The sequence below is a fragment of the Symphalangus syndactylus genome, chromosome 14 (genome assembly GCF_028878055.3).
Source record: "Symphalangus syndactylus isolate Jambi chromosome 14, NHGRI_mSymSyn1-v2.1_pri, whole genome shotgun sequence".
NCBI lineage: Eukaryota > Metazoa > Chordata > Mammalia > Primates > Hylobatidae > Symphalangus > Symphalangus syndactylus.
The window spans coordinates 72,050,981-72,078,946 of NC_072436.2; the positions used below are offsets into that span (position 1 = coordinate 72,050,981).

The 27,966-nt window shown below is 41.2% G+C and overlaps 1 protein-coding gene across 5 annotated transcripts in view; it reads right to left on the reverse strand.

Annotated features, from left to right (window-relative positions):
* PLEK (pleckstrin) overlaps positions 1 to 19,357 on the reverse strand; it is a 34,539-nt gene extending 15,182 nt beyond the window's left edge. The window contains exons 1-5 of one of the 5 annotated variants that reach the window (XM_063617886.1): positions 17,640 to 17,770; positions 17,122 to 17,326; positions 12,513 to 12,731; positions 1,914 to 2,069; positions 1,493 to 1,674 (exon numbers count right to left, since the gene is read on the reverse strand). In XM_063617886.1, the coding sequence (XP_063473956.1) occupies positions 1,493 to 1,674; positions 1,914 to 2,069; positions 12,513 to 12,731; positions 17,122 to 17,163 (599 nt within the window). In that variant the 5' untranslated portion in view covers positions 17,164 to 17,326; positions 17,640 to 17,770. Of the gene's footprint in view, positions 1 to 1,492; positions 1,675 to 1,913; positions 2,070 to 12,512; positions 12,732 to 17,121; positions 17,771 to 18,474; positions 18,493 to 19,059 lie in introns of those variants that run through there. The other 4 variants (XM_063617887.1, XM_063617888.1, XM_055242773.2 and 1 more) reach the window with 4 other exon arrangements.
* Between the last annotated feature and the right edge of the window lie 8,609 nt (positions 19,358 to 27,966).

Consider the following 27,966-nt stretch of genomic DNA (forward strand, 5'->3'; position numbering starts at 1 on the left):
CTCCCTCCATCAGATCATAAGTAGTGGAGGGGCAGCATTCATATCTGCATAACTCTGTAGCCTGCACAGCATTTAGCAATGCTGGAAGGTACTTAACGTCTCCTAAATTCTCTTAAATTCATTCAGCTCTTTGTTGATTTAATTATTGGTGCCTGGGATGGAAAGTTGCCCTAATTTAGATGTCAAAGATGAAAGGTTCTTAAGGTCCATTTTCTACATATTGTACATCTTTAATGTCCCTCAATCCTCATATCCCAATTCTTTAATGCTCTTCGAGGGACCATCTGTGGTAGACATTTGCCTTTAAGAAAGTGAATGCTTCCACTAAGCATATGTCTTATCTTTAAAATGATGAGATATAAGGCAAAATGGTGGGAAGTTCTCATTTTTGTCCTTGAAGTGATACATCAAAGATAGCCTTACGAGAGAAGCTCTAAGCAACAAAACAGAAGGCCCCTTCCACGTAGCCTGTGGCTCCCTGTAGTCTGAGCATTTTTCCCACTTAGTTCTGACAGCACTGGCCAGGACTGTGGTCACTCGATGGCCCCCATCAGCAGCTGCAGCTACACTGGGTGCCTCCGTGGAGCTCTTTGCCAAAAAGCTTTTGTGGTGAAGGGGGCTGCTGAGTCTCACTCAGCTCACTTCACAAACTTTGTCAAACTACTGTGCTACGCCAAGTCTTGTATCGTCATGCAGAAGTGCAGAAGGGATGTCTCTAGGCTCCTCTCAGTGCCTCTCCCCACCCCACCCTCCACAAAAACAAAATTCTTGTTGGACATTTTAAGCAGCCGGCATAGGATTCTTCTCAACAGGGCCCCTGTTTCAGGGAATGCTCAACAAAAAAGCAAAACTACCAAGAAGAAAGGGACTCCTAGAGAAAGGGGCTCATGTGACCAAAGATGTGAGATACTCAGGAAGGAAGAAATCCCATTCCCAACCTCTGTCAGGAGCTAGATCTTCCTGTTAGCCTCTGACCACCTTTAGGCTACAACTATCACCTGCAATTCCAAGCCAACCAATATCAGAGGCCATTAAACTGGGTCAGGACATAAATGGCTTCCACCAGGATGGGTGTTTACCCTGGCTGGCCCTTCCTGAGTGTGCAAATGCATGAACTTGAACTTGAAACCTTGCTTGCTTGGATGCATAGCCCCTGCCTTTTCCTTTCTACCTAAAGATCCTAAAGCTTTATTTCAAGACTGACTTATTATGGCTACTTTATAAATGCAATGACGATGTTTCTCTCTCTCTCTCTCTCTCTCTGGTACCCAGTATGAGGGAATTTGTACTCCATTCGCCTCCTCTTCTCAGCTAGTAGGCCTTGGATCACTCCTTCAGACCCAGGTAAACATTTTAGTACACCAAGTGCCAGTATTGACCTGGCAGAGTGGATACAACATCAGAGGTGGTGAAAGCAAGCCTTGGAGCAGGATCTGCTATGTTTGTGTCTATCAGAAGGAATGAGTAAAGAGAAGTAAACACAGAAAATCACCCTAAGTCAATGGTTTCTGGCAGTCGAATGGACCTCCTGGTAGATTTCCTGGCAAACTTCTGGCCTCCTTCAATGCATTTAATGGCCTTCTTGATATCCCGAACCCAGGCATCTCTCTCCTCCAGGAAGGCTGCCTGGAAGAAGTGGTCCTGCTGTTTGGTCGTAGTGATCTTAAACACAAACTGAAAATCAAAACACATCCCATTAGAAATGACTTATTTCAAGGGCTTGGGGCCCCTCATGATGCAGAGGCCGTTGGCCTAAACCTCTTCTAGCCAAGAGAAACCCAAATGCCAGGGTGGGGTGTGAGTGGTGGTGAGAGGGACCAGCCCAAGGAAGGCCACCCACATTGTAGGCAATGCTTGCACCAAAAGGTGAGTGCCTGACCAGGGATTCATGGCAACTCATGATGTCAACTCACCATCCTTTTGCCAAAGTCCTGACAAGGGCTAGTCAGAGTGCTCCCTTTCAGCGGGATCATTCCTTTGGGGCTGTTGTCACTTTTCTTCTTATAGAATTCAATTCCATCTTCTAACAATACAACCCACATGGGTTTCCACGTATTGAACATGCTCCCCTGTAATGACAACCAAAAGAGCTGAGATGGGCAGGGCTCTTTGCAAACTGTATTTTCTTCCTAACAGGAAAGAGTCTATATTTACTTAAAGTTGGTTTTTAAAATGTTTCGTGACATCATCTCTGTTCCTTCAACATAAATCCTCTCAAATCAGTGGCTACTTGGGGAGCCTTTCTCATTTCTACTCCCGGCTCTTTGCTCAAGCTGACCCCATTCTCTGGAACACTCCTTCGCAACTCTGCCCCTCCTCTTTCTCCCCTTACCTAACCTCTCCCTATCCTTCAAGGCTCAGCTTAGCCACCTCACTGACGAGGCTTCCCGAACTGCACAGATCCACCCTGATCTCAGGGGCGCCTCCCGCTTTTCTCACTGATTGTGCCACACATCCTGGAACTTTGTTATATATTTCCTCATATAGTTCTTTAATTGTCTTCAGTATGGTTATCTTTCCTTCTCCATGGCAATTACATTATCAGGTACTTTCCTTGGCTCATGATACTGAGCACACAGGGGATATTCATTAAAATAATACAAAAGAAGATCATTTCCCAAACTGCCAAATGCTAGCAGCTATCACAACACACTTCATTGAAAAGAGCAACCAATCCTTCTTATTGTCTACTTCATCCCCACCCAAACCCTTTCCTGCTGTGATTTTCCTTGCACCTCCCTTTTCATGGCTGGTTCACACAATTAAGAACCACAAAGGAGCCACCTCATAGTAACATTCTCACCCCTGCTATGTGTAAGAACTGCCGGCAGATCTTGCTTCTGAAACTACATCTGACACACGATCTTAGAGTACAGTTCTTTTTTTTTTTGAAGTCTTTATTTATTTTTACATGTTTAACTGCCTATTTTGAGGAGAAAAAATACAAAAATGATAATTATTGGTGTTTGGTTGGAAAGGTTTTCATTTTTCAGGGTTTTAGAACATTTCAATTCTTGGGAGGGTTAGTCAGAATTGGAGAAACTATTAAATATTCTAAAGCCTAGTGGTTTTCAAAATATGGCCCGCAAACCAACTAATCTGACTCACTGAAGACACATATAAATAAAAGCTGGTTTTACCCCAAATCTGCCTTCACTTATAAGCTCTGGTAACACTGCTGAGATGGCTGGCTGAATCTTAGATGATCTAGCTCAAGCACTCTCTCTCTCCCTCTGTTTTTTTTATTTTTTATTTATTTATTTATTTTTGAGACAGGTTCTCTCTCTGTCACCCAGGCTGGAGTGCAATTTCATGATCTCAGCTCACTGCAAGCTCTGCCTCTCAGGTTCAAGCAATTCTCCCACCTCAGCCTCCCAGGTAGCTGGGATTACAGGTGCGCACAACCACACCCAGCTAATATTTATGTTATTTTTTTCAGTAGAGACAGGGTTTCACCATGTTGGCCAGGCTGGTCTTGAACTCCTGATCTCAAGTGATCCTTCTGCCTTGGCCTCCCAGAGTGCTGGAATTACAGGTGTGAGCCATCGTGCCCAGCTGGTTCTATGGCTTTCTTACTGCCCACACTTGTGTAAGCCACTTGCCCTCTCTAAGGCTCAGTTCCCAGCACTAAAATGATAAGAATGACTACCTCAGAGATTTCTAGCACATATGAAATGAAATAATTTGGATAAGACTTTATAAGTTCGAACGTGCTCTACAAATGAGAGGCTGTATTATTAAGTATCTTGACAGATGGCCATGTATGAATGTCGTCCATGCTTTCAGTTTTCATCCTCTCTATTCTTGGAAAAATGATAATGAACTGGTATCACTATCGTCCCAATGAGGAAGAGTCAAAAGTATTTAGCCAGTCGCCATGTGGAGTAATGAATGGGAAGGCTGAAGGCCCTGAGGATCTGCCTGAATGTATTTGTGAGGAAACACACCTCCCTTTGGTTTCTCTTCTGGTGGAATAAGGTTTGGGGTTGTGAAGAATCCGGCCCGCCTCAGACTTGCAGGCCTCCTCCATTATTGTATGACATGTCATCCAATGATGCTTGAAGTATTTAGGATGCTTCAATGTATGCTATGATTTGGGGTCAAAACTCGAACCTACATTTGAGCCTCATGTCAACCACTTATTAGTTGTACATGTCTTTGGGTAAAATGTTTAATATTTCTGAGCCATAGCTTTTTATTTTCTAAGAGAGAGATAGTAATTCCATCTTAAAGCATAGTTTAGATTTAGATCATGTATAAAATATGTATATATAAGTGTATAATGCATGCCATATGCTTATACGTGAACAATGTACATATGCATTATACAATGTATATATCTTTAAATACATATGTATGCATATGTTTTATATATAAAGTGTGTAAAATCACTCTGTCAACTATTGCCACCCAGCTATATGTTCCAGGAGGGCAAGAACTTACTTCACCATGATATTGTCAGGTGTTCAATCAATAATTTGTGGAATGAATGGTTGTAATTAAAATCACATTATGGCTATAAGAAAATATTGGGGAAAATCTACAAGACATTGGTCTGGCCAAAAATTTCTTGAGCAATACCCTACAAGCACAGACAACCAAAGCAAAAATAAGCAAGTGGGATCACATCAAGGTAAAAAGCTTTTGCACAGCAAAGGAAACAGTCAACAAAGTGAAGAGACAACCCACAGAATGACAGAAAATATTTGCAAACTACCCATCTGACAAAGGATTGATAGCCAGAATATATCAGGAGCTCAAACAACTCTAGAGGAAATAAATCTAATAAACCATTCAAAACATGGCCAAAATATTTGAATAGACATTTCTCAAAGGCAGATACACAAATGGCAAATGGGCATATGAAAAGGTGCTCAATATCACTGATCATCAGAGAAATGCAAATCAAAACTACAATGAGATATCAGCTCATCTCAGTTAAAACGGCTTTTAACCAAAAGACAGGCAATAAGAAATGTTGACGAGGATGTGGAGAAAAGGCAATACTTGTACACTGTTGGTGGGAATGTAAATTAGTATAACCACTATGAAGAACAGTTTGGAAGTTCCTCAAAAAACTAAAAACAGAACTACTATTTGACCCAGCAATCTCACTGGGGGGTATATACTGAAAAGAAAGGAAATCAGTATATGGAAGAGATATCTTCACTCCCATGTTGGTTGCAGCACTGTTCACAATAGATAAGATTTGGAAGCAACCTAAGTGTCCCTCAACAGATGAATGGATAAAGAAAGTGTAGTACATATACACAATGGAGTGCTACTTTGCCATAAAAAAGAAGATCTTGTCATTTGCAACAACATGGATGGACCCGAAGATCATTATGTTGAGTGAAATAAGCCAGGCACAGAAAGAAAGACATCACATGTTCTCACTTTTCTGTGAGATCTAAAAATCAAAACAACTGAGCTCATGGACACAGAGAGTAGAAGGATGGTTACCAGAGGCCAGGAAGGGAAGTAGGGGATTAGGGGGAGGTGGGGATGGTTAATGGGTACCAAAAACAAGAAAACAGAAAGAATAAATGAGACCTACGATTTCATAGCACAACAGTGTGACTATTGCCAACTTAATTGTATATTTAAAAATAACTAAAAGAGGGTAATTGGATTGTTTGTAACACAAAGGATAAATGCTTAGTGGGGATGGATACCCCATTCTCCATGATGTTATTATTACTCATTGCATGCCTGTATCAAAACATCTAATGTACCCTATAAATATATATACCTACTATGCACCCACAAAAATTTAAATTTTAAAAATTAAAAATAAGATCATATTATTTATTAATTAATACATAGGACTGAATAAAGAAGACATAATGAAATGATTAACAAAAGAATAGACACAATAAGTGTGACAATATTTCCTAAAATGATCCTATAGACCTCTACAGGACAATATGCAGCTCAGCTTCGGCCAGCGTGGAGGCAGGTGGTCCACATTTGCATAACAAGGCTGTGCAGGAAAGATGCCCTCAGGGGAGAGGAGGACTGTCATTCTACTGGAATTGTTTTTTAATTAAGATAAAATGTATATACATTGACAGTCAACCCATAAGCTCCTCATGGATCTCTACTTTCCGTCTGGTACATTTCAGGCTGACTTTAAGTGGTTTGTTTTCTGCTCCCAAACCTGCCCATTGAGTTCAGTTCAACTCAAGAATGGCAAGTAGAATCTATAAGTGTCAATTCAGACTGAGGAGTAGTGGATGCTTGAGGCTGGACTCAGTGGAAAAGTGTCGTGATCCAACAGCCGTGTCTCCCATGGGCAAAACAGTCATAAGTGGTGGCATGCACCCTGCAGTTGCTTCCATCTCTTGAGCTAATCAGATTTTATCTGAATATGAATGTCAAAAAGAAACTCAGACAGCAGCCTTGTGTGCAGGCATGGCTAAGTCGTATGAAAATCACTTGCAAAAGGTCTATAATGCCAGAATGAGGCTGTCCACATCAATGTAGCCCTTAAGAAAATCCTTACTTAAAATGTTTTCAGTTTGGGTTCATGCCAGCTGCCCCTTTAGCAATAAATTGACCATTCTGATTAAAACAGGGAAGTTTCTATTTCTGGTCTATATTTTGGGAGAATTTGGCAAAGGTCTATTCTTTAACCCATGATATCACCCTGTCATGACTACCACAAAATAGAATTATCATCCAGTTCCCAAGAGACCCTGCTGCTTATCTCAAAATACAAAGGGCCTCTATATAAAGGTCCAGTTGCCCAAAAGGAAGACTATTTATGCAAAGATAAATACTTGTGGGACTATCGCTTTGCTTGTCCAAACATTTCCTTTGTTATAGTTACTAAAATAATTTTCTAAATTAAAATACTCTATCTCTTTTCTGCGGGGGCATAATAACTATTCCAGACGAGCACTGGATTATTTCCTCTTTTAAAAATCAGCAAGATCAGACACTGTGCCAACACATGAAATAATTCCAGTCAAATGCCTTTCTGTTTTACATCTGAAAGAAACATATGTAGAATACAAAGAGCTCCTGCAAATCAATAAGAAAAGTACAAACAATCCTATTTTTAAATGAGCAAAAAGTATCAAGCAGGCACTTTAGTAAAGAAAACATCCAAAAGCTTATGAGAAAGTGTTCAACATCATTATTTATCAGGAAAATGCAGATTCAAATCACAATGAGATACCTCTACACACCTGCTAGAGTACCTAACATTTTAAAAGTCAGAGAAGAATAAGACTTGAAAGGAGGTAGAATAACTGGAAGTCCCAAACACAGCTGGCAGGAGTGCAGAATATCACATCCAATTCAGAAAAAATATCTGGTTTTATGCTAAAGCTAAACACATACATGTCCTTTGCACCGGCAATTTCACTCCTGGACAAAGATCTGAGAGAAATGAATGCATATTGCCATAAAGGTTTCATGTAAGAATGTTCATGACACCTTTATTCATCATAGCCAGAAACAAAGACTAACCCAAATGCCCATCAACAGAAGAAGGAATAAGTAAACTGTATAATATAATATATAAATCCATTATTAACACAGTAAATGTATACTATGGAAAACAACTTAGCAATTTTAAAAAATGAACCGCTAGTACCTGGAACATTATAAATAAATCTCATAGATGTTGAGTGAAAAGCAAACAGGCAAAACATGTGCTTAGAGTATGATTACATTCATATGAAGTTCAACAACAGGCATAGCTCATGAGAAAATGTTACAATAATGGTTACCAAGGAGGGGACTATAGACTAGGAAGGGAACAATGGAACTTTATAGCATACTAGAAATGTCTCCGTCTTTATCTGTGTGTTGTTTACATGAGGTATAGGTATGTAAAAAATTATGACACACTTCGTGTACTTTATTGTATGTAAGTTATCCTTTAATTAAAAAACAAAGTTGTTAACTCCAGGTCCTGTTAGTTAACTCCATGGAGGGGTATACAGTGATTATAGTAACACCACCCTTCAAGTTGCTTCTATAGAAGGAAACTATTCCACATTAGTTACTTCTCTCACTTAATCACTGGAAAAACAGCATATTCATGCAATGAATTGTCCTTGATTGAATCATGGATTCTTTTCAAAGCCGCTATGCAGAATATTATTGAGTTATCTGGCATAATTTGAATGTAAAAGGTGTATTAGATAATGGCATTTTATCAGTAATAAATTTCTTAGATGTGATAATGGCATTGTGATTATATAGGAAAATGTCCTTTTTCTTGGAAGATGTATGTTGAAGTATTTTGGGGTGAGGTAGCATGATGTCTGCAAATTACTCTCAACTATCTCAATCTAAAATGATATGTGTGTTTATTTACACAGAAATATAGAGATAGGGAGAGACAAAGCAAATGTGCCCATCCATTATCAATTGATTAATCTAGGTAAAGGGTATATGAATAATGGTACTAGTTTCCTCATTTTTCTGTGGGCTTAACTTTTTTAAATAACTTGGGAAAATTATTAAATGAATGAGTAACATATGACTCTGCTATGTATTAAAATTTAGAATATACTTTTAGTGAAATACATAGACAAATCTATTTAATAAAAAATTTTTAAAATACCTGGAAATAAGAAAAGAAAGACATGTTCTCAGAGCTAGAAATGAAAAGTTGCACTAGATGATTGCCAGAATCCCTTTTAAACCTAACATTTAACATTCAACCTCAGGACTAGCTTAGATTATTAACTGCCATCATCACTTAGGGCTTCTTACTTTGAAGTTGGGATGCATTAGTAGCGATAAGCCAGCATTGCATTCCTTCAGTAGACAAAGCCAACTGTCTGGAGCCAACTGTCCAAAATGAGTTTGTGCTTTTCTAAATTAAGTGCAGCCTCCGGGGTCTGACTCTGAGGAGGATGTGTCATTTGGGATTCAGGGTCATTATGCACAATGAAGAGGCTGATACTTTATGAAACAAGAGAAATCTGACCACTTATAAAGCTTAAACATTCTTCCAGGCCTGATAATGCTGAGTTAGGTCAGGATGATGGAATTTGAGGAGGTTTCTCTCTCCTCTTCACCACTACTGAGGCTACCAGTTTCTCACTCGGGTAACCTGGCAGCACCTCTCCTTGACCATTCCTACATTTTTCCTTTTCTGGCCCCAACCCACTTGATGCGCACCCAAGAGCAAACCTGGAAGTGTTATTACGGAATGTCCAAATGACAGAGGAATTTAGGATCATCTACCAACACTGTCACCATATTGATAAAAAAAGTGGAGATCCAGTTAAGTGATGGCCTACTACATCTGACCAATTAATGTTAAGTGATTGGCCTAGTACATCTGACGAGTTAATGTAGAATCCAGGTCTCCTGATTCTCAATTTTATGCTTTTTCCCTTCCCCACAGATGTAATTTTCATTTTGGTTCTTGTATAACATTGAGCCATTCTGGAATCTGTATCGATTTCTTTAGACCACTTAGCTAGCTATTTCACTTTAATGGAGATATATATATATATCCATATGCTGTGTGTGTGTGTGTGTGTGTGTGTAGCATATGTGTGTTTTCACCCATTATATGCCAAAACCTGTACATGTCCACAATGGGATGCTGAGTCAGATTTAAAGTTTTCTGGTAAATAGCTGTTTATCATCACGGGACTGGTATAATTTAGCACCTAAGAGTCTGACATTGCATGACATCAAAAGAAGAAATCATAAAGAATGGGAGATTTAACCGTATTAAAAATAAACTTCTCGGCTGGGCGCAGTGGCTCATGCCTGTAATCCCAGCACTTTAAGAGGCTGAGGTGGGTGGATCACTTGAGGCCAGGAGTTTGAGACCAGCCTGGCCAACATGGTGAAAGCCAGTCTCTACTAAAAATATACAAAAATCAGCTGGGTGTGGTGGTGCACACCTACAGTCCTAGCTACTTGGGAGGCTGAGGCAGGAGAATTGTTTGAACCCAGGAGGTGGAGATTGCAGTGAGCCTAGATCACACCACTGCACTCTAGCCTGGGCAACAGAGCAAGACTTCATCTCAAGAAAAAAAAAAATGAACTTCTCTATATTTAAAAAACTGCAACAACTGAAAAGCAAATGAAAATGCATAAATATTTGTATCATCATATGATTAAAAATTAATATCCTTAATTTTTAAACTCTTTAGAACCAATAAGAAATATATAAACACTCCCAATTTTTTAAATGGGCAAATAATATAAATAAGCATTTCTCAAACGAATAAAAACTGGGTCCAATAAAACATAATTGATTTCTTCAACTGCAATCAAAGAAATGCAAATTGAAATTAAATAAGATACAGTCTTTCTCTTTAATATTTTTTAAAGACTTATAAGGTGTGGGAAATGAGCATGTGGGAAAAAAGGAGCTCTATGAGTCAGCAGTTTGATGTGGGCTGTCAAAAAAAACTAAACTCATTGTGGTTGTATACACAGAAGTGTAAGATCGAAAGCAAGGAAAATGATCATTCTATCTTTAAACGAAGCATAGCCTGCAGGTGACCATGGGCTCTGGAGCTGGATGGCTCAGGCTCAAATCCCAACTCTGCCACTTTCTAGTAATGTGGCCTTGAGCAAGTTTTTAAACCTCATTTTCTCCTTCTGGCAAGCAGATATGATGATATCTACTTCTTAGCTTTGTTAGGAGATGAAAACAATCCATGTAAATTGCTTAAATCAGTAATTGGTGTATAGTAATCACTCGTTAAATAGCACCTATTCCTTACAGTTCTATGCTTATCAGGTGCCCCTGGAGAACTATACTGAGTTCAAGGGACCTCAAAGCTGGAGATAAACCAGAGCCTGTTCAAAGCAGAACACCAACATGGTATCATCTCTCTAACTGTTGGAGGAACTGACTAGGTTTTAGCCCATAAAGGAACAGGTAGAGCAGGTGTGAACGCCTGGATTGTTTTGAAGTCCCAGCTGGTGGAGGTTTCAGGAAAACAGTTTTCTGCATAACTTAAGGGAGAAAATTTAATTAGTGAGTTCCCTAACAAGAGAAGTACTCAAGCATGCCTGTTAACAGATGAATAAAAGAAATGCAAGCCGCAGATGAGAAGTTGGATTAAATCTGTACCATCTCTTTCTACCCTGAGATCCTACACATCTATTCCAAGGTGCCTGCTGTGTCCCTCTTTTCCCCCTTTAGTCTTCTATTTCCAGGTGTCCCTGCCAACCCTTGGGCTTGCTTGAAAGCCAAAAAATAATAATAAATCTTTGAAATATATTCTACATGATCATCTAAAAATGACTATCCCCATTGAAATTACTTTTCTTAAGACTTAAGAAGTTACTTTGGTCTCTATGAAGTCTACTTTAGGCAAGTTTCTTTATCTGGGACACGTTCATTCAACAAATAATGATAGAATGGCTCCTATGCTTTCAACACTGGCCTGGCTGTTGGGATGTAAAATTAAGCAACTCTGGGCACAGTGACTCACACCTAGCACTTTGGGAGGCCAAGGCCTCCCTATCATATCATAATCCTAGCACTTTGGGAGGCCAAGGCGGGTGGATCACTTGAGGTCAAGAGTTCAAGACCAGCCTGGCCAACATGGTGAAACCCCATCTCTTCTAAAAAAATAAAAATTAGCCGGGCATGGTGGCACATGCCTGTAGTCCCAGCTACTTGGGAGGCTGATGTAAGAGAATCACTTGAACTCTGGAGGTAGAGGTTACAGTGAGCCAAGATTGCACCATTGCACTCCTGCCTGGTCTACAGAGGAAGACTCTGTCTCAAAATACATAAATAAATAAAATAAAAGTAAAAACAAAAATAAACAAGACCCTGTCTCTGCTCTCAAATAGTTCACAATCTCACATGGGAGAGAGTGACCTCCAGGTCAGTGTGATGAATGCATAAATTGAGGTGTGCCTTCCTGTGTACACCCAGCATAACAGAAAGAAGCCACAACCAATGGCTGAGGGTTGGGGCAATCAGATATTTGTGTTTAGAAGCCCTCTCAGACACCCCCTACAAAGTGAAGACATCTCTTTTAACTTCCCCTTTCCCTCATATTTCTCTTTTCACACACTGATGTGTGGTTGGAATTCAAAGGAAAATTACACTGTGATCAAAACTACATATCTAAAGCAGAACTGTCAGTTACTATTATCTATTCTTGCACACCTATGGGACATATTATTTTAAGTTGATGCTGCATTCAATTAAGCCCTTATGTTGGCTACAACATAAATCACATCATCTAGTTTTCCAATCTGATCCATCAGATCACTGACATAACATCCCAAACAAATGGTTGTGTTGTGCCTATATGAACTCATTGAAGGCAAAGGAACTAGTCTATTCAGTAGCATATTTTTTACATAAGTGAACTCATCCAGGTTGGAAAATTTAGCAGTGAAAACATATTAAATAAGCAATACAGAAATGGCACAGAGAGTGCTTAACAGCATGATTTCTGGAGCCTTAGATTTAAATTCAGATCTCAATTTTGCCTCTTCCAGGCTCTGTAATCTTAGGTAAGTTACTGAATTTTTCCAAGCATGAGTCTCCTCACCTGTAAAATGAAAGTAACAAAGTACCTGCTTCCCATCGTTGTGAAGATTAAATGAGATAATATACATACAGCATTCACCGCAGTAGCCAGCACGTAGCATACATTTGAAAAATGGCGGCCACAGAGACAGGTTAAGAGTACGGTTTCCGGGGCGGAGGTTGCAGTGAGCCGAGATTGCGCCATTGCACTCCAGCCTGGGCAAGAAGAGCAAAACTCCATCTCAAAAAAAAAAAAGAGAGTACGGTTTTGTAAGCAACACTGTGGAGTCGCTCTGGCATAAGGAGGGGTACCCCTGGGTACCCCTCATCATCGTGACAGTGCTTTGGAAAAGAATGTCACTGCAATACGAGCCCACGAGGGCCACATAGAAAGTGGTTAGGCTCTGCATGATGCTGGGGCCACACTGCTGGGTTGCAAACCAGCTCTGCCACTTATTAACTGTGTGACTTTGGACATGGCCCTTTGCCTCTCTGTACCTCAATCTCCTTATCTGTTAAGTAAGGATAATAATTGCCCCCATTTTGTTGAGTTGTCATAAGTATGCTGTATAAATGTATTAAGGCCGAGGCAGGCGGATCACGAGGTCAGGAGATCGAGACCATCCTGGCTAACACGGTGAAACCCCGTCTCTACTAAAAAGTACAAAAAATTAGCCGGGCGAGGTGGCGGGCGCCTGTAGTCCCAGCTGCTCTGGAGGCTGAGGCAGGAGAATGGCGTGAACCCCAGGGGGCGGAGCCTGCAGTGAGCCGAGATCGCGCCACTGCACTCCAGCCTGGGTGACAGCGAGACTCCGTCTCAACAAAAAATAAATAAATAAATAAATAAATGTATTAAGGCATGAAATGCTTGGAACTGTTCCTGCTTCAGGGTAAACACCACATGCGTTAGCTATTACAATGATGATGAATCAGTAGGCGCAAATCGCTTGAGATTATTTCATCCTGCCTAGAAGACAAGGTAGATGCAGGAAAGAACCCCTGGGCCAGGACCCTGATTCTGGGGCTCTCTTCCGTTTCTACCACAGCTTTCTGCAGCCTTTCCTTTCTTGTCCCTGCTGCTTGCCCTTCCCTTTCCCATCACCCTGATTCCTATGCTTTCTCCCAGCCTCAAAGGACATCCAAATCCCTCAGCCACTTTCTGAGTCAGTGCTGCTGCGCCAAGTGCTTGTGAGGTTGGTTGTCCTGGAAACAATAGCTTGCTCCATAAGCCTCTAGGAATTAGGCTGGTTTGAGACATGACTTGGAGGAGTCTAGGTTATGCAGAGCATATAATTTGCTCCTGTCTCATTTTTTTTCCAGTTATGATGATGAACATATTTAATTCAGTAGTGAGTATTCGAGGACCTTCCAAACATGTTTATTGGCCAGAAAGAAACCCCCTAAACAGAGAGGAAGGGAGGCTGAGGTTATTAAACCCAATCTTGCCCACAAAACAATTTGCTCATGCCTCACTCTGGCTCTAGTGAGTTCTTTTGCAGGCCAGGGTAAGCCTGCCTTTCAGAATGCTGGCTGGGATCAATGAGATGGTAGGTTTTGCTATTAGGCAGGCCTGGATTTGAATCCTAGGTCATCCTCTTGCCACATGTTTGACTGTGGGTGAGTCACTTATTCTCTGTGAGTCTCAGTTTTCTTATCTGTAAGATGAGGATCACATAGGGTGGTTAGGATTAAATGAAGTCATGTTTGTATAGCAGCTCGCTGCTCCATGGTTGGCTAGAAGTACTCTTTTTTAAAACAAAAAAGTAAGGTGAAAGACTCTAAGGCAAAGGGACATGGGTGTTACTTGGAATGAAAAAGCTGGAAAATGACAGAATCATGTATTTTCCCTCCCCCTCTTAACCACTGTCTTTATTTGGAGATCTTATTCAGGAGGCAAAAGAGGAAACCTGGACTGTGAAATGTCAGCAGTTACCTTGCACAGAAGAAAAGCAGAAACATTTTACAGTTAACGCTATTGACCCCAAGATTTCTGACTTGACAAAATTCCTGCACCAGCATTTTCTAATGCTATATTTTTTCCACCCAAAACATCTTATCTGCAATAAAATTATTTCATAAAACAAGACACAGGACAAAGATGTTCTCTGTTGCTACCCAGGTATTTTGAACTGCATAAGAGAAAAAGGTGAATGGAGAAAGATTCACCATTATTATTTTTCATGCTTTAATATCAAAAACCATAGCCAAGGCTTCGAAGAGCCTTTTCAAAGATTTTTATGGCCCTTCCTTCATAATTAATTTGGCAACCAACCCAGGAACCAGTACGTATCCCCATTAACATCTAGGAGAGGCCCCACTATCTATTGAAGTGTATATTGATGCTAATACAAATAATCAGTGTCTTATGCAGCTTATGTACACCAATTATGTGTCAGATTAATGACATATACAGTTTTTAACCCACACATGAGGTAACTGAAGGAAACTTAATGTCTAAAGAAGTTAAGAACTTTAATACCTTCTTGGGAAACTCTGCCTTTAGGTTTAGTTCTGCAGCTGACAAAGGGAATATTTCTGGACCAAACATTTCTTAAAAATATCAAATGAGACGCTGGGGGCTATGTGAGAGTGGAGGGTTGGAGAAGGGAGAGGATCAGAAAAAATAACTATTGGATACTAGGCATAGTACTTGGGTAACAAAATGATCTGTACAACAAACGCCTGTCACAGGAGTTTACCTATATAACAAGCCTGCACATATAACCCTGAACCTAAAATAAAAGTTTTAGAAGAATAAAAAAACAAAAAGAGAATCTTAATGCATTATATCAGAGAGTGTTCAAAAGGTCCCAGAGAAAAATGCAGTAATTATGGAAGATGTAACTTGTAAACATGAAAATTATGGAAGATATAAATTATAAAACTATCAATACAAAATTTCACTATTTAATTCCAGGCACATTTTCTAGATTGGCTTTTACAGTCTGAGAGAACTACTCTCACTAATTAAAAACTATTTATTAATTTAAATCCACATGCTTGACAACCCTGACTCTATCATCCCCATTTTTTAGTGAGACAGCTTCACTTATTAGAAATTTAGTCTTCATATTTTTGTAATTTAGGGAGATTAAAATGTGAGCATACAAACTTTATAACAGCAATTTTCATTGCAAGATGTTTTTAATTGTTTAAAAAAACAAACAAAAACTTGCAGAAATGTTTCCATTCACTTGCTCTTCTGAGGATACTACCACAAGTGACCAGGAAAGGAATAAGTCAACATTGATTATTACCAGGTCTCACCAATTATTATTGGTGCCTATTGCAAGGAATCTTTTACACCTCTATGTATATGTGTGTCTTTTCCAAAGGCTGTTTCAAAGTACAGCTGGCTAGAGAGATTAGCAGCTGAGGGCCCACTTACTCTCCAGTACCAACTCATAGCTCTCACCTTCACAAATACACTACAAATCCTAACGTGGAGCAAATCTGCTTTAAGAAAATGCTGGAGTAATGAACAAATTTCAGTGCCATGAATCAGAAGCCTAAGCATCAGAGAAGGAGTGGCTGGTCACAACTGTCATAGCCATGTGACCTGGGGCAATCACCAAGCCTTCTGGGTCTGTCTCCTCTTCTGCAAATGAAGGAATTAGGCCAGATGACCTAGGGTCCCTCCAACCTGAAGTCAAAATGGAAGCAGGCAGCAATGTGTGCTATTTAACCCCCCTTACAGGTAGAACATTGTAGGCTAAAACGTGAAACAAATGAGTAGCCTAAAACAGACTCACATTCGCTGTTCATTCAACTAAAAAGCTAAGCACCTGAAGGAAGGCACTACATGCAGCTCATTTCTGAAACAATCCACTCACTAAGGTTAGTGTGAGCATATCTGTGTATATAGGTGTTGCCCACAGGACGCCAAGTCCTATGTGTGAATTCACATCGCGGGGAGCTTTCACAACCACACAGCACACACTCAGCATCTGAAGAGAGACCAACAGCGCTAAGAAAATTCAATTTTCATGACGCACACCAGGGAGGCTAAGCCTTTTTCAGTACCCTAATCTTTAAAATGGTGCATCTACCACCTCGATGCCACATTATGCAAATTTACTAAGAATTGTGAGTGAAGAGATTTCAGCCCAATTAAAAAAAGATAAGATTTTTTTTTAACGTGTCAATTCCAAGAAGATGGCCCAAGAAATAAGCCGTAATTATTCTATCATTATATCAACTCTTTAATCACTTTTTTTCCCTTCCCTCCCAAAAAAAGAACTGAGGGGAAGGGGAATTTAAATAAAAAATGAATAGTCTCTCCAAGTAACCTCCATAGAAGAGGAGTATATCTTCTGATAGAACACATCTGTGTGTCTCTTAAAAAGGATATTCTAAATCTGGAGGGAGTTAGCTTAGACCCCCACCTTCCAGGCCCGGCCATCTGGAATTCTCAGACTCATAATATCAAACTATAAGGAACCCGGGGCTGGATGAGTAACCCCACTCCCCTAACCCCACTCCAACATTCTATGTGGTACCACGCTCCCCTATTTCAACCCAACTGGTTGAGCAGGAAACATTCCTAAGATGAGCAGGTAGCCTGTGGAGCTGGACCCAAGTCTCCCCAGCCCATGTCCACTGACACCCTGGTAAGTGGCACCTTCGCTCACCTTCTTCACAAGGTAGCCCTCTCTGATCCGCTTTGGTTCCATGCTGGCTGGACAGGCAGATGCAAAGGTCACTCTCAGGCACCTCCTCTCAGCAGCTGGGCCTCCTCTGCATGCTGAGGTGGCTGTGGGCTGCCTTTTCTACAGCAGGTCGCTTTCACAATTTCCCTTCTGCTGGCGGTCGCATGATCACATCCTCTTCCCCTCACTGGGGTGGAAGATCAGAATAAGGAACTGCAGAGTAAACCACCCATTCCTTGCTAATGCTGGAGACTTATTAAAACCACAGTTGGGTTGAATATTTACCTAAGGGAAATTCTTACTACCATACAGAAAATCCCTCTTTTAAAGAGAAAAAGAAGCGATGAAAGGAAGAGAAAGATGAACAAGAAAAACTTGTTGGTGGAAATTGTCCTGATTAGGGATTATTCTTGAGATCCTGGAAATGCCTAATAAAAATGCCAAGAAATTCAGAACCATGTGGTTAGCATAACAAAGTTAACTACTAAATGAATGCCTACTTCTCTCTATGCCAAGCCCTGTATCAAGTGTTTCTCAGCCTCCTTATTTTAAACTAAATTAGTCTGCACATAGGCCAGGCATGGGAGCTCACGCCTGTACTCCCAGCACTTTGGGAGGCCAAGGCAGATGTATCACTTGGGGTCAGGAGTTCAAGACCAGCCTGGCCAACATGGTGAAACCTTGTCTCTACTAAAAATACAAAAATTAGTCAGGCATGGTGGCGTGTGCCTGTAGTCCCAGCTACTCGGGAGGCTGAGGCAGGAGAATCACTGGAACCCGGGAGGTGGAGGTTGCAGTGAGCTGAGATCAGGCCACTGCACTCCAGCCTGGGCGACAGAGCAAGACTTCATCGCAAAACAAACAACAACAAAAATGAGTCCACACGTGAAACCCATAGGGAAAGCATATTATTTTCCTTATCTTAGAGATAAGGAAACTCAGGCTCAGAGAAGAAAAGTTGTCTCAAAGTTGACACTGCAGGTCACAGAGGAAAGCAGAAGACCCGGGAGGGATGTGCTAGGGCGCCACTGCCTCGCATCAGGCATGAGAACAGGTGTTCCACATTGACTGTTGATCCCACAGTCAGCCTGTAAAAAGAAGTCCATCATCAAACAGATTTTTGAGAAACTTTACATAATATTCCCAGGTCAGCAGCTCCTCTAAATGATAAACAAATTAAAGACCCTCACCCCACCAAAGTACTACAGCAAAGAATCCTATAATAGTGTTTCCCAAACTTACTTGGCTGTAGCATTCTTTTTTGAACAATTTATATTAACTTTTTCTGGTCATAAATTGAATTAGATCTCCCAAAAAAGAAGTCCTAACCCTTACCACTTCAGAATGCATCCTTATTTGGAAATAGGGTCATTGTAGATATAATTAGTTAAGATGAGGTCATACTGAAGCAAGTGGGCCCTTAATCCAATGTGACTGCTGTCCTTATAAGAAAAGGGCACACAGAAAACAGCCATGTGACAACAGTGATGCATTTACAAGCCAAGGAACACCAAGGATGGCCGGCAACCCCCAGAAGCTGGAAGAGGCACGCAACAATTCTCCCCTAGAGCTGCTATAGAGAACATGGTGCTGGCGACACCCTGATTTCAGACTTATGGCCTCCAGAACTGTGAGACAATAAATTTCCATTGTTTTAAGCCACCAGTTTGTGGTACTTTGTTATGGCAGCCCCAGGAAACCAATATAATCCTGAAAAACTAATATTCCATAGAATAAACTTTGAGGCATGTTAATCTGGCCATGTGAAATCGAGCAAGTTTGTTAATTACTTTGTGCCTCAGTTTTCTCATCTGTAATATGGGGATAATAACACCTATCCAATGAGGTCGTTCTGAAGATTAAATAAGATAGACATGGAAGTATTTAGAAGAGTGTCTGAAACATAACTAGTATCCATACATATTAGTTGTTCTTCATCTTCAAGGCAAATCTCCGTTATCCTAGAGCTGATCCTTTTCAATAATAAGTTCAACAGAGATGATGAAAGCAACCGTAGGACTAGATTTTCCTCATTACACCTGTCAGTGTTCTTTCACTGCCATCCACAGATAACAACTCTGGCTAATAGAGGCAAATAGGAATTTACTGGAAGAGAATGGGGTGGCCCACAGACTGAAGGAAAAAGAAGACTGGGGTCTTTGAAAGGACAGGAATCAGGGCAGTTGTGGGGTTCCAGGAAGCAAGACAGCAAGATGAAAGAATGACAGTGGTTTTCAGACTCTGCAGTAGTCTCCAGGGATCAGGCCTCTGATTGGCCTAACTTAGCCTGGTGCTTCTCTCTGAGGTATCTGAAGGGGGAACATGTGAACCGACAGCCCCAGCAGGACCGTGCTCAATGGGAGAAGGGAGGTGTCCCCTAAAGTAAAATCAAGATGCTATTAACAATGGACGAGTGATGGCTCCGAGAAAGGCAAAACTGACAGACATCCACGAGGGCATGTGAGGAGCCAGGAAAGTTAGGGGAAAGAAGAAGTTCTGTTCTTGGGGTTTTCTAAGAGCTTCCTGATTCCCTCTCCTCTTCCCTCCAGCTGCGTTTCTAGCCAACAGTCACTGCCCCTGTATTTCTCACTTTTCATTTTATGCTAATATCCATTACATAAAATCGTTGATGGTTTCTTATCAGTTTCTCATTGCATCAAAATAATTAGAAATTATTATAAAGTGTTGGGGGCTGAGAGTAGAAAGATCAACATTTGATGTCACCTCAGCAAAACAGGAACAAATAAAAGGGTAATTTTCTGTATCTGCACTCAAACAAGTATTTTGCTATGTCTGTACAGTCGATGGAAACCACTCATAGATTTACCAAGTCTGATTTCATAGTTAAATATATCTCCCTTTGTTTAACTGACCAAGTGACTTCTAATTTGGCATGTCTTCACCGTTTGTCCAAGCATGATCAGAAGGCTTTAAAGAACCCTCACTCAGAAACCTCATATTGTTTTTGGATGCCTGCCGTGTAAAAGCACCCCCCGCGTTCTGAATAATTCATTTCAAGAAACATAGTATTAAGTGCTTAGTATGTGCCAGGCGCCTGAATAGGTGCAGGGGTAAAAATGTCTTGACACCAAGGAACCTCCCGCGTTTGTGAATCTGCTGAACATCGCCATTGATGGATTGGATGCTGCCGCCTTTGCCCCTCCCCCTCCTGCCACGTGTCATCGCGCCTGCTTAGCGACACCTAGTGGTCAGTAAAGAGAACTATCTGAATCAATGACGTCATTCAGGACTTCCTCTCAACAGAGTTTGAGCAAGTTTTCTTCTGCTGTGTCAGATCCCTCTCCCAGAACAGATCATTAGAACCTCTTCCAATATCTTATGTATGTGTGTCTAGAATGACTTTTTTTTTTTTGAGACAGTATTGCTCTGTCGCCCAGGCTGGAGTGCAGTGGCCCGATCTTGGCTCACTGCAACCTCCGCCTCCCAGGTTCAAGCGATCCTCCCAACTCAGCCTCCCAAGTAGCTGGGATTACAGGGACACACCACCACGCCCGGCTATTTTTGTATTTTTAGTAGAGTTTCACCATGTTGGCCAGGCTGGTCTTGAACTCCTGACCTCAGGAGATCTGCCTGCCTCGGCCTCCCAAAGTTCTGGGATTACAGGTGTGAGCCACCACACCCAGCCTAGAATGACTTTTTAAGATCTCTTTCTGTACACATTTGATCAATAACCTTGGAAACATTCTTGTAGTACATCTTATTGCTGTAAGGGAAAGTTAAGACTTCTGAATAAGCAAAAATGATTACTGAGCATCTGCAATGGAAAACTATGCATTCTTTACAGTACACCTTTCTAAGTTATTTGTTTCTGTGGAGTCTGTGTCTTTTCTTGTCTTGGAATTATTTTAGAACTCTGTAGATTGTGGATAAATACAAATAATTCTTGTCTATAAACATGCAAATAAATTCTGCCTGATGGAATTTCAGTAGACTCCACCTTACTCTGCACCCTCAATCCACCCCACCTCGCATGGAAAAAGTCAATTTTGTGTCTATTGGTTAATGAATTTCAACGTTGCTTTACTCTATATAAATTGGTCTTTGACCTTTCCTTTGAACCGGTGGTGACCTCTAGCTAGTTTCCCCTTTAATTCATGAGTTAAATAAAATTTTGACATGTTTTCATTCTATTATATGTAAGGGTCATCGTTTTATCTTTTTAAAAGTTATTCTTTAGCATTGGTAATTCAAAAGAGACATTAAATTTAGCTGAGAAATATCAGACTACCTCTAGTGCTAAATATAAATTAAGTAAAAGGTGTCAAAACCTGTGAGAAGAGTCTGAGATGTTACCCTACTTGTAAGCTAACAAATCAGCCTGCCTGTTTCAGGGATGCTCACAGAAGACACAAGACCTCTGGAATTTTGGGTGAGACAAAAGACTTTGCTACTCACAGCACAGTAAACAGAATGAGCTCCATATTGGTCTTGACGCTTTTTGGCTCTAAGGCTACCAAGGACAAAGTGGAGCAGCCTAGATGGATGCTGCACGTACAGAGAGTTTGCATCACAATTGAGGACCCAGAGCTTAGGGAACATGCATCTTTTGTAATGGGCTGCAAGCAAACCTGCCCAAACTTTGTCTCAGAGGCAGACCTTATCTTTATTATACTGGACAGTAAGTGAATCTGCCCTTTGCTCTGGAAGGAGACAACCTCTATCTTCAAAGCTGTTGTTCACTGTACAAGCATCCATAAAATAGAGTGCCTCTGTTGCAAGTTGTACATATACACAAAAAACCCATGGAGAACTTTCTCCCAACAAAAAGAAAGCATTAAGTTGTCTAATTCACTTAAACCTATTAGAGAATATCTAGTTGGTGCTCAATGGACTTCCAGTTCAAGAGAGGGAACTGAGCCCACATACTGAGTAATCTCCTTTCAACAGATACACAAATTCATATGGAAATGACTTAAGAATATATAAAAGTGTGAACATATATATACCCACTTGCTCAAAAGAAAGCACTTTCACACATATATTTCCTTGCTCTGTTAGCGGAGAAGGCCTAGAAGCAACAACACCCTGGTAGTGTCAAGCACATCTAGCTCCCAGATCTTGATTACTAATACAATTCTCCAGTAAAAGGAATGAGAGGTCCTTAGAGAAATAGATGGCTCTAAGATTTCAGCAGGAAATGCAAAAGATGACCCTGAAGCATCCTGCAGTACCAGAAAGTAAGAAAGTGCTAAAATTTTTAACTAAAAACACTAAAAACTAAAACCATGATAGTGATCAAAGGGACCCAAGAGCCAACTGAATGAGCTCCTAGTGGACAAAGCTAGAAAATTTGGAGCAAGAAAATAAAGAAAATAGTATTGGATTATAGCCAAAGTCTAAAAATAAATAAATAAATGACTGAGTAAACAAATAAGAGAGAATACACAAATCTATTCCAAGATTCCAAGAATTCCAAATAAGTTATCTAGATTCTCCACCCTTAAAGAGGTGGTGCATGAATCCTCACTCCTTAACTATAGGCTGTGTATAGGGACTTTTTAAAAAAATGGTACAGAAAAGAGAAAAAAGGAGTAACTTTATGGTGGAGAAACATGATAAATGCAACCTCAGCCTGAGCCAGGTGATCAAGGTTAACATCATGGTCATAAATCAGATTATAGTATATACCCTTGGTATCTAATCATGAGAAAAATACTAGACCAAACCTCAATTGAGTGACAGTCTATGAAAGACCTGACTAGTGCCCCTTAAGACTGTCAAGGTCATCAAAACCAAGGGAAGTCTGAGAAGCTGTCACTCCCAAGAGGAGCCTAAGTAGACATGGCAACTAAATGTCATGTAATATCCTGCATGGGATCCCAGAACAGAGAAAGGACATTAGGGGGAAACTAAGTATATCTAAAGAAAGTATGAACTTTGACCTGAGGTCGGGAGTTTGAGACCAGCCTGACCAACATGGAGACACCCCATCTCTACTAAAAATAACAAAATTAGCCGGGCGTGGTGGCACATCCCTCTAATCCCAGCTACTCGGGAGGCTGAGGCAGGAGAATTGCTTGAATCAAGGAGGCGGAGGTTGTGGTGAATCGAGATCATGCCATTGCACTCCAGCCTGGGCAACAAGAGCGAAACTCTGTCAAAAAACAAGAAGAAGGAGGAGAAGAAGAAGAAGAAGAAGAAGAAGAAGAAAGAAGAAGAAGAAGAAGAAGAAGAAGAAGAAGAAGAAGAAGAAGAAGAAGAAGAAGAAGAAGAAGAAGAAGAGGAAGAAGAAGAAGGGGAAGAAGAAGAAGAAGAGGAAGAGGAAGAAGGTATGAACTTTTAAAATGATAAACGTATCAATTTTGGTTAATTAATAATGACAAATGTGCCATGCTAATGTAAATGTTAATAATAGGAGAAACTGGATGTGGGGTAAATGGGTACTCTGTACTATCTTAATTTTTCTGTAAAACTAAAATTATTCTAAAATAAAAAAGGGCCGAGCGTGGTGGCTCATGCCTGTAATCCTAACACTTTGGCAGGCTGAGGCAGGCGGATCACCTGAGGTCAGGAGTTCAAGACCAGCCTGGTTAGCATGGTGAAACCCAGTCTCTACTAAAAATACAACAATTAGCCAGGTGTGGTGGTGGGCGCCTGTAATCCCAGCTACTCAGGAGGCTGAGGTGGGAGAATCACTTGAATCTGGGAGGTGGAGGTTGCAGTGAGCTGAAATCGTGCCACTGCACTCCAGCCTGGGCAACACAGCAAGATTCCATCTCAAAAAAAATAAAATAAAATAAAATAAAATAAAAAATAAAAAGGCCATTTTAGTAAAAAGAAAGCATTTCCAATTCTTCTCCACTTTTTCATTTTCATCATGTACAGATGGAGATTCCAATGCAACCATTTCCATATTGTTATGTTCACATTCTCTTCATTCGGAAAGGCTTTAAATTAAGTAAGAATTCTTTTTGCAGTGGGATCTTTGTTTGATCAGTTCTTCCTCTCCCCTTGAGGATTATGAAATTATAGAAGGTTGCTTTTTAAAGGATGTGCCTTTGTTAAGTTTAAGATTTTAATTCGGGGTATAATTCTCTGGTTGGAAAGCATTCAGATTTCAGGTTTTTTATAGTATTCTTAAACAGAGGCATTACACCATCAATAACCACCAATAACTAAGAGAATGAATCCTCTAGAAGAATCTCATTAATACAGGTGAGCCCAGAGCTCTAACTACTGGAGGTGTGGACTGCAGAGGGTCAATGAGGACCAAATACCAGTCCTGCTAGAAATTCAGGGAAGTGCAGCAGGCCCAGTGCATGGAAGAGTACTGCCGGGCACTGGCTGCCAGCTCACACTCACAAAGAGCCAACCACCTAAAGGAGTGTGGCTATTCTGCCTGCGAATGAGGGCAATTGCTCTAATGAAAGGGCATGCTAGGGGGAGCTGCAGATTTACAGAGCACCCTGTAGTTTGTTTACTCAACAGTGATGGCCATGAAGGCAACTGAAGGCTGAGATCCAAGCTGTGTGTAGCAAGCCCCCAACTGCTGCACTCCAGCACAAGTCAAGGCTGCCCTGGGGAAGAGGTACCTTGTTATTGTGTGCAATAGTACCCTCCTCCAGCTAAACCCTGTTCTCATGGGGTTGCACCTGCCCACATTTAATGAATCTAAAATTTACTCTACTTTCTGTTTGGGCTCGAATGATAGTGAAACAGTGAGAAAAAGGGCTCCCCAGAGAACCTCTGACCAGCCTGTGCACTGGGAGGATGGAGTGGGGCCTCGGGAGGTTCACGCCATTTGCAGTGGGTAGGAGCCTGGCCTCTCCTATTCCTGGGTGGTAACCTGGGATTCAGTCTGTGAGATGGGGGCCTGTTAACAGGAACCCCTCTTGCTTTGCTGAGAGAGTCTTTTTCCTTTTCTCCCAATAAATTCTGTAATCTTTCACCCTTCAAAGTGTCTGTGTGCCTAATCTTTCCTGGTCTTGTGACAAGAATCTGGTTTTTTTCCTACAGCAATAGGAACAGGAACAGAAGTTAACATCAATTCTAACATTGAAATATAGAGATCTGTCTCTTGAAGGACAAAGAGTAAACAACAACAACAAAGAAAAATTAGCCCATATAAAGAGTTGATAGCTGAAAATGCAGCATATCCATAAAGGAGCTGAACCCAGTAGGGTACAATCATAAAATCATATTTTTTCCTCAATACTCCCTGTTCTGACAATCAGGTTTTTCTCTGTCCCTTGGATGAAATCTTAGGCAGGTTTCACGATTTCCTAATAACTCCTAGATTTAATAAAATCCAAATCAGTCTAATTGCCATATAACTGTAGTCCAGTGTAATAGAAAACACTATAATCCCTTTTATTAAATTTACAGTGTTTCCCCATCTCCAACTTAAAAACTGGAGTAGAGGGAGAAGGTAAGGATCAGCGTCTTCACCATAGCCTAGCTCCCTGTCCAGCCCCATTGGCTAGGTCTGATTTTATGATTTCTCCAGGGTCAAAGGGGGAAGGTGAAATATACATAATCAGGGCTGTCTCTTGAGCAGTTCCAGTACCTGAGCAAAGGGGACAGTCTATTAGGCTTTGGGCCTTAACTCCTGATTCCTACACATCACTACAGCTTAATTTGAAAAATTCTGCTTTTCACGATAACCTAAGGGACCATCAAGATGCCCTACAGTGGGGCGCTTCAAGTGGCCCCACTCTTTCAGTTGCCCCAGGCCCAGGCCCCACTAGGGACAGCCCTCTCTGCGCTAGGTCTTGCCTGGTGAGCTCAGCCCCTGCATGGCTGGTGTACCATGGCTGGCTCCTTCTCTCCTGGGATGTTCATGCTGGTTCTGCCATCGGACACAGATGATGACAAACTTTTCAATGTGAACAAGGTGGGCCCTTTCAGTGGTTTGATTCCTACTCCCTGCTCAGCCTCAGGAGTGAGTCCCTGCAGGCAAACTCTCTGTGAACAGTCTCTCATCCTTCCTGTTGATCCTCTTGGACAGGATCGTTTGTAAGCCAACCCCAGGCATGCTTCCATCAAGGGATCTGCATCTGGCCCCAGAATGCGAGCTCCCAGCCCTCCAGCAATGGGAGTGCCCCCCGTCTTTAAACCTTTCAGGTTTGGAACACTCTGAAGGTCCCCCTGAAACCTCCCTCCCTTGGTCTGAGGCAAGGGAAGCATGTCCTTCCCTCCCAAATAGGGAGAAGTAGAGGAGTGGGGACTCTAGCACACTGACCAGGCTCCAGAGCAATCCTCTCCTCACTCTTCCCAATCTCAGTACACAGCAGTAGCCCAGCACTTGGCTGAGCTAGTAGAACCTTTTTACCCCTTTAACAAGTCCTACGTAATGGTGAATAGCTTAACACAGGGATCAGCGAACCACGGCCTGCAGATGACATTCCCCTCCACTCTTTCTTTCTTGTTAATTCTTTTTCCATGAGCAAAGAATGGTTTTTCCATTATTAAATGGTTTTAAAAATCAACAGAAGAATAACATTTTGTGACACATGAAAATTATATGAAACTCACATTTCAGTGCCATAAATAAAGTGTTCCTGGGCCAGATGCGGTGGCTCATGTCTGTAATCCCAGTACTTTGGGAGGCTGAGGCAGGCAGATTACTTGAGGTCAGGAGCTCGAGACCAGCCTGGCCAACATGGTGAAACCTCTGTCATCTTTACTAAACATACAAAAATTAGCCAGGTGTGGTGGCACACACCTGTAGTCCCAGCTACTCGGGAGGCTGAGGCAGGAGAATTGCTTAAGCCCAGGAGGCAGAGGCTGTAGTGAGCTGAGATCACACCACTGCACTTCAGCCTGGGCAACAGAGCAAGACCCTGTTTCTAAACAAATAAATAAATTTTAAAAAACTATTCTTGGAACACGGCCGTGCTTATTTGTCTCCATATCGTCTATGGCCATTTTCACACTACAAAAGCAGAGTTGAGTAGCTGTGACAGCAATTATGTGACCCACAAAGCCTAAAATATTTATTATTGTGCCTTTCACAGGAAAAGTGTGCTGACCCCTGGTCTAGAAACTTACTCAGAATGTAAAAGTATTTGACACTAGTGAGTTCCTTTCTTGCATGGAGCTTCCGGCAAAACTCCAAGATCTGGTCCGATAAATGGCTATAAATGCAATAGTTCAAAAGCAGAGCAGAATGGAACTGCAGAAAGCCAAACTGACAAATCGGAAAACTAGAAACAAAATTTCCCAGGCTCACAGCCAATCTATCATATATGTTTCAAGACTATTCAAAGAGACATTTTCATGTGTTTAAGGGCTTGGAAAGTATACACACATATATCTTTTTGACTTTTTAGAAAAAGAACTTGATGAACTATATGAGCTAACTAAAAAAATTAATTACTCAAAATAAACCTAATCATTTGGAGGAAGAAACATCAGTAAGAAGCCTGTGTCCTCACACCCAGAGAATGGGCTCTGGCAAAAGAATATATTTGAAAGCTTGATTATGGGAGTTAAGTTGATTCTCACTCTCTCATGACCACCACAGCCCAATGATTGGCCCACTCCTGTTATAATAGGAGAGGAGGGGTTTACTTTGTAGAGCAATGGTTCTCAAACATTACTGGTCTCAGGACCCTCTTATATTCTTTTTTTTTTTTTTTTTTTCCTTTTTTGATACGAGGTCTCACTCTGTCACCCAGGCTGGAGTTCAGTGGCATGAGCTCAGCTCACTGCAACCTCTGCCTCTTGGGTTCAAGTGATTCTCCTGCCTCAGCCTCCCAAGTAGCTGCGATTACAGGTGCCCACCACCACACTCTGCTCATTTTTGTATTTTTAGTAGAGATGGGGTTTGTCTCGAACTCCTGACCTCAGGCAATCCGCCTGCCT